The sequence below is a fragment of the Triticum dicoccoides genome, chromosome 4A, assembly GCF_002162155.2.
Source record: "Triticum dicoccoides isolate Atlit2015 ecotype Zavitan chromosome 4A, WEW_v2.0, whole genome shotgun sequence".
NCBI lineage: Eukaryota > Viridiplantae > Streptophyta > Magnoliopsida > Poales > Poaceae > Triticum > Triticum dicoccoides.
In genome coordinates this window covers 705920421-705926162 of record NC_041386.1, presented here as the reverse complement: position 1 = coordinate 705926162, position 5742 = coordinate 705920421, and the positions used below count along the sequence as shown (strand labels likewise).

The following is a 5742-nucleotide window of genomic DNA, read 5'->3' as shown; positions in this document are numbered from 1 at the left end:
GTTTTCAATCACAGCTCAACACATGTAAAAGTATATTGATTCTAAACCACTAGCAAACACCACAAACAGTCCACTCAGGACATTGAAAGGTCCATTTTGGTACAAGATAACAAACAAATTATCATTTGCTGGAAAAGAAAGAAAGAATATGATTAACAGAGCTACAAAGATGAGCCTTCTCAAGTTGCCTAAACAACAGGTCAGTATAATCCTAATTTATCCAAGAAATTAGCAAACTAAACTTCTTAGTCCGCTGTCAAGCAATAGAAAATGTATCTACGCAGCGATTCCAACGACAACACCATTACAATCACAACCACCACCACCACAGATCCAAGCACTACATCAGATCAATGGTCTGTATGAGTAACAATAGATAGCAGGGCGGTCATGCTGAAAAGTAGGTAGATCCTACATAAAGATCAACATCAGGCCTACTTAGTAGACTGAACATAAGTAGAGAATGCATCCAGCACCTGGCGTCATAAAACCAGTTTACCAGGAAAATGAATGCCAAAAGAGCAGCAACACGTGGTTCACCTTAGGGCAACGAATAAGAAAACACAAGGCCAAGTAAGCCTAGCTGGATCATCATACTGGCAGACATCTCCTAGGAGTACTAAGTATGTCAATAGATTGACTATTGAAGGCCGAGCACTCTTTGATTTGTCCATGTTGGGAGCAAGAGCACCGGTGCCGAAACCACCGCCGAAACCACCAGGTCGAGGAGTTTGCCCCTCAAATCTTGCCTCATGCCAAATAAATCTACAGTATCAGCCACATGGCACATCATCATTATACCAGATGGGAGAAATCACGCAAAAAACAAGTTACAGGGGTATGGATCAATTTCAAAATATTAGTTAATCGGAACAACCATGCCTTCTTTGACCGTATGCATACCAACCAATTAAGATTGCATATAGTATGATACCTAAGAAATCATCAAAGCACACCCACAATTGGTGTGTTTCAATCCAAATAGAAGGAACAACTACTCACTCTAGTAAGCACTGGACTAGTACGCAATGTATATGGACATACTGAGACAGCTTTCGGCAAGTTGAAATGAAACGAACAAGCACTGGGACAACTTTAAGCAAGTTAAAATGAAATGAACAAGTGCCCATCCAGCAATGAAATGAAATGTTGTAGTACAAGATGTTGGAAACAAATAACCTCACCACAAAGCACTCCAGCAAGCACTGGAATGTCAAACCTCAACAATCAAACAAGGTATGTCTACTACAATGAAGAACGACACTAGCCTGACACTATTTTTTATCATATTTTGGAATACTTATACGTGGCACAGAAAAAAGTATAGACTCAAAACAAAGCAACTTATGGGCCAATAAATGCAACTCGTTGTTTTTGGATGTTTTGCTACTCCCTCCGTTCCTAAATATAAGTATTTTTTAGGGATTCCAATATGGACTACATACGGAGCTGTATGTAGTCCATATTGGAATCTTTAAAAGGACTAATATTTAGGAGCATAGGGTGTAGACTATTAAACCTACACCACTACAGGTACAAAAACAGTAGCATAATATCTATCACCAAACTACTGTACTAGTGATCAAACCGCTTCATTATGCAGCAATATTCCAAATTTGGGTACAATAGTAAATTTATATCATCTTTTCTATGACACAACAGTGACATCTTAGAGTTAATTATTACCATAACTCCTGTAAAGTAGGGATTGACCTTGCTAGGCGTCGTAATGGTCGAGGTGGAGGTCGGACTCGACGGTGTCCTCCTCGTCACCTTGGGCATGGGGTCCCGATCGTTGATAGAGGTTGCCTGCTGCTGCTCCAAATCAAACGAAAAAAAGTTTAGCGCACCAAGAATGGTTGGTTGTAGGTAACTTGCAAGTTGCAGTATAGTATTTGATAGTAAACTTGAAGCAATCGTGATTGAAGGAAAAAAGGAAGCAAACAATCTAGGTCAGCAAGGTCCATGAACAAGGCCGAAGGAAACAACATCATAAAGATAATTGCTTAGTCAGTCACTAGTTTGATTTGGGCATGACTAGGATTTGAATCTTTTGCAACTTATAGCACATTACATGTGTAGTAAAGCATTGCTGCTGGGTTAATAATCCTGGTGCTACAACAACCAACAATTTTTGCAATACGCACCGAATTAATCAATGGTTCTGAGTTGATGTATTTGTTGTAAAAAAACCATCCAAGCTACATGCATACATGAGGCTGTGTATTTGTGACCAAGAAGTTACATGTGTTTGTTACAGCAGAAGAGAAACCACAAAAGGGAGGCATTCTCCTCTGTTTTGGCCCAAAATCCCGAACTGAACATACTATACATAGCCATACACGATGGTCAAGCAGCCTACTAATTCTCAGGTTGTCATGGTTAAGAACATACTCTCTCCGTCCCATAATATAAGACCATTTCGCAAGCTATGTTAGCTTGCAAAAGGGTCTTACATTATGGGACGGAGGGAGTACATAGCAAGACAATGACACGAAGTACACAAGTTGGTTCGTTTCAAAGAAATATAGCACAGAATCTAAACAACTCTAAACTAGAAAACAAACAGGGGACATTTGAAATTATATGAGTCTACACTAGATAGATATTGTTCCATTGTGAGTTACTGAGTTGTATGGCATGCTCCTTCCATACATACAAACAAACAAACAGAGCATAAAAGCATCTAATGAGACATGAGTATTCTACAAGTCGCTATGGCATGATGGGCAGCGCAAAATTGACAACACACACACACACACACACACACACACACACACACACACAGAGAGAGAGAGAGAGTTGCTGCTCGATTAATAATCCTAGTGTTGCAACAGCCAACAATTTTTGCAATACACACACAATTAATCAATGGTTCTGAGTTGATGTATTTGTTGAAAAAATCATCCAAGCTACATGCATACATAAGGCTGTGTATTTGTCACCAAGAAGCTACATGTGTTTGTTACAGCAGAAGAGAAACCATAAAAGGAAGGAATTCTCCTCTGTTTTGGTCCAAACTACAAAACTGAACATACTACACATAACCATGACACGATGACCAAGCAGCCTACTAATTCTCAGGTTGTCATGGTTAAGAACATACTCTCTCCGTCCCATAATATAACACCATTTGCTATGTTAGCTTGCAAAAGGGTCTTACATTATGGGACGGAGGGAGTACATAGCAAGAAGATTACACAAAGTACACAAGTTGGTTCGATTCAAAGAAATATAGCATGGAAGCTAATCAACTCTACACTAGAAAACAAACAGGGGACACCTGAAATTATATGAGTCTACACTAGATATATATTGTTCCACTGTGAGTTGTATGACACACTCCTTCCATACATACTAACAAACATACAAACAGAGCATACAAGCAACTAATGAGACATGAGTATCCTACAAATCGCTATGGCACATTGGCTAGCGCAAAATTGACCACAACAAGAGAGAGAGGAGAGCATAGATCATAGAGGGCTTATCGAGGAAGAACTGCTGGCTAAATCGACGGTGGCAACAGCGAGAAGAGGAATGGGAGGCATCAGGATGTTTTATTGATTCAACACTTAAGGAATGAATCAGCCTTGCCTCTACAGTCATTAAATAAATGCTAAAGCAATTCGTATAATCGTTCTATGGAGACTATTTCTTTGCATCCACTTAATATATACCGTGCATCCAAACAAAGAACATAATAAAAGGAGTCACTGTGTGAAAATCAACATGTAAAGTAACAGCTTAAACAAACACAGTTTGTCGTGGTTTAGAAAAATATGTAGGAGAAGAATGATTGATGCTGCTAAATCAAGAATCAAAAACTCAAGGCTTTCTGTTTGGACGATACATGGCTGCTGCAAGCATGCAAATACAAGCAGCACTTATTTGTCTAATGAAGAAATACATGATTCTCCTCCGTACAATATTCTTCTCTAACGAAAGAAAAACTTGATGGAAACGAACAGCATGGGAGAGGGAGAGAGAGAGAAGTCACCTTGGAAACATAGGTGGCTTGATGTTGGCAATGTTGAGCGCCTTGGTGGGCATGCCCTTGAACCCCTTCGATCACACCCGTAGTGCCTACCTTGGTGATGGCAGCAAACTGCCTGCATGGATCAGATGCAGAGATGGACAAGGCTGCAACTCCGTGCAGACTTGATCCTGCCAATCAGAACAAGATCATTATTCATTAGCTAGGAACAAAGAATATTTTTTTCCAGAAAAACAAGAGTATTTCTTCGCAGCCACTTAACATATACCGTGCATCCAGAACAAAGACCATGGTAAAAGGAATCACTATGTCGAAACCAACAAGTAAACTAGCAGCCTAGTAATTCTCAGCTAGTCAAGATTAAGAACATATTCGCCCTGTAAACCCCTGTTCAAGAATTCATCTAATTAACCAGTTAACTTGCCGATTAATCCCTACTCGTAGGGTTACCGAGTAGCCTATAAACCGATAAATCGTCCGATTAATTGATTAAATGGCCGATTAACTTGCCGATTAGCCGATTAATCCCCTACTCACCAGCCAACCGAGCAGCTACCAGTTAACGATTTCCTCAACAATGCTATGAACTAATATAAGATCTTTTAGTTAGTTTATAGAGGGATTTCATAGCAAGACAATGATTGCTGCTGCTAAATCAGCAATCCAAAATTCAAGCCTTTTTTCGGATACATACATGGCTGCTGCAAATGAAAACAGTACTAGTAGTTGTGTAATTAAAGAAATACATGGCTGTCCTCCCTCCCATATTTCTTTGTCTAATGAAATAAATAAGTGGTGGAAACGGACTGAGTGGGAAAGAGATGTCGTCCTTGGGAGGAGGGGAGGCTTGATGGCAGCGAACCCTTGATAACATGGAACGACGACCTATACGGCCCATCCATCACCAGTGAAGCAAATCGGTGGACAGAATTTAACCCCCAACGGCAATTAATCACAGTAGCGATATGTAGAAGCTGAGCAAGATGAAGATCCATGGCTGCAGGACGCAGTGTGGTTTAATTGCTTACAAAATCAAAGCCATCATCAGCAAGCATATATACGTGTGTGGTTTCCATCACCAACAAGCCAATTGGGTTGCAACTAGGATGGCTGCAACTAGAGTGTAAGTAGATGATTCTCCTCCCTCCCCTATTTATTCTCTAATATCTAATCTAATGAAACAAAAAAAAACTCTTGATTGATGGAAACGAATAGAGTGGTGTGGTGACGGGGGAAATCTGGCTGCTCGCACGGACCAGATCAGATGCGTGGATGAAGAAATCGAGAATGAAATAAGGGGAAGGCCGGACCTTGATCTGCGGAAGTGAGGGTCGGAGCTCGGCGGAGAAGAGAAGCAGGTCCATGGCGGCGTCCCGTCCCGTCCCGGCGCGTGAAGGCCGCAGCGGATGTGGAGAAGGTGGCCGTCCTCCTCTCCCGGCGCGCGGTTGTGGAGTCGGACCTCCTCTCCGTAGAGGCCCAGCTGGACGACCGGCGCCTAGATACATGGCAGAAGGCCTCCTTCCTGGAGAGATGAGACCTCCCATGGTGAGAGATAGAGAGAGAGCGGAGCCAAGGAGGAAGGAGAAGGAGAAGAAGAAGAAGAAGAAGAAGAGACCGGTGCTACACCTTGTCGAGCGAGGTCTTGGAGGAGAGGGCTCGGTCGCCATGCTAGCTAGGGTTTCCGAGCTCCATGGCGCTGCAGATCTGGACGCTGTCTCGCTCGACCTGGGAATGAGGGAGAAGGT

General features: G+C 41.8%; 1 protein-coding gene across 1 annotated transcript in view; it reads right to left on the bottom strand.

Moving 5' to 3' along the window:
* Positions 1 to 640: 640 nt before the first annotated feature.
* LOC119284161 overlaps positions 641 to 5742 on the bottom strand; it is a 6767-nt gene continuing 1665 nt past the window's right edge. Inside the window, exons 2-6 of the mRNA XM_037563399.1 lie at positions 5308 to 5519; positions 4001 to 4167; positions 1687 to 1815; positions 1524 to 1527; positions 641 to 765 (exon numbers count right to left, since the gene is read on the bottom strand). Coding sequence (XP_037419296.1) covers positions 641 to 765; positions 1524 to 1527; positions 1687 to 1815; positions 4001 to 4167; positions 5308 to 5519 — 637 coding nt within the window. The remainder of the gene's footprint in view (positions 766 to 1523; positions 1528 to 1686; positions 1816 to 4000; positions 4168 to 5307; positions 5520 to 5742) is intronic.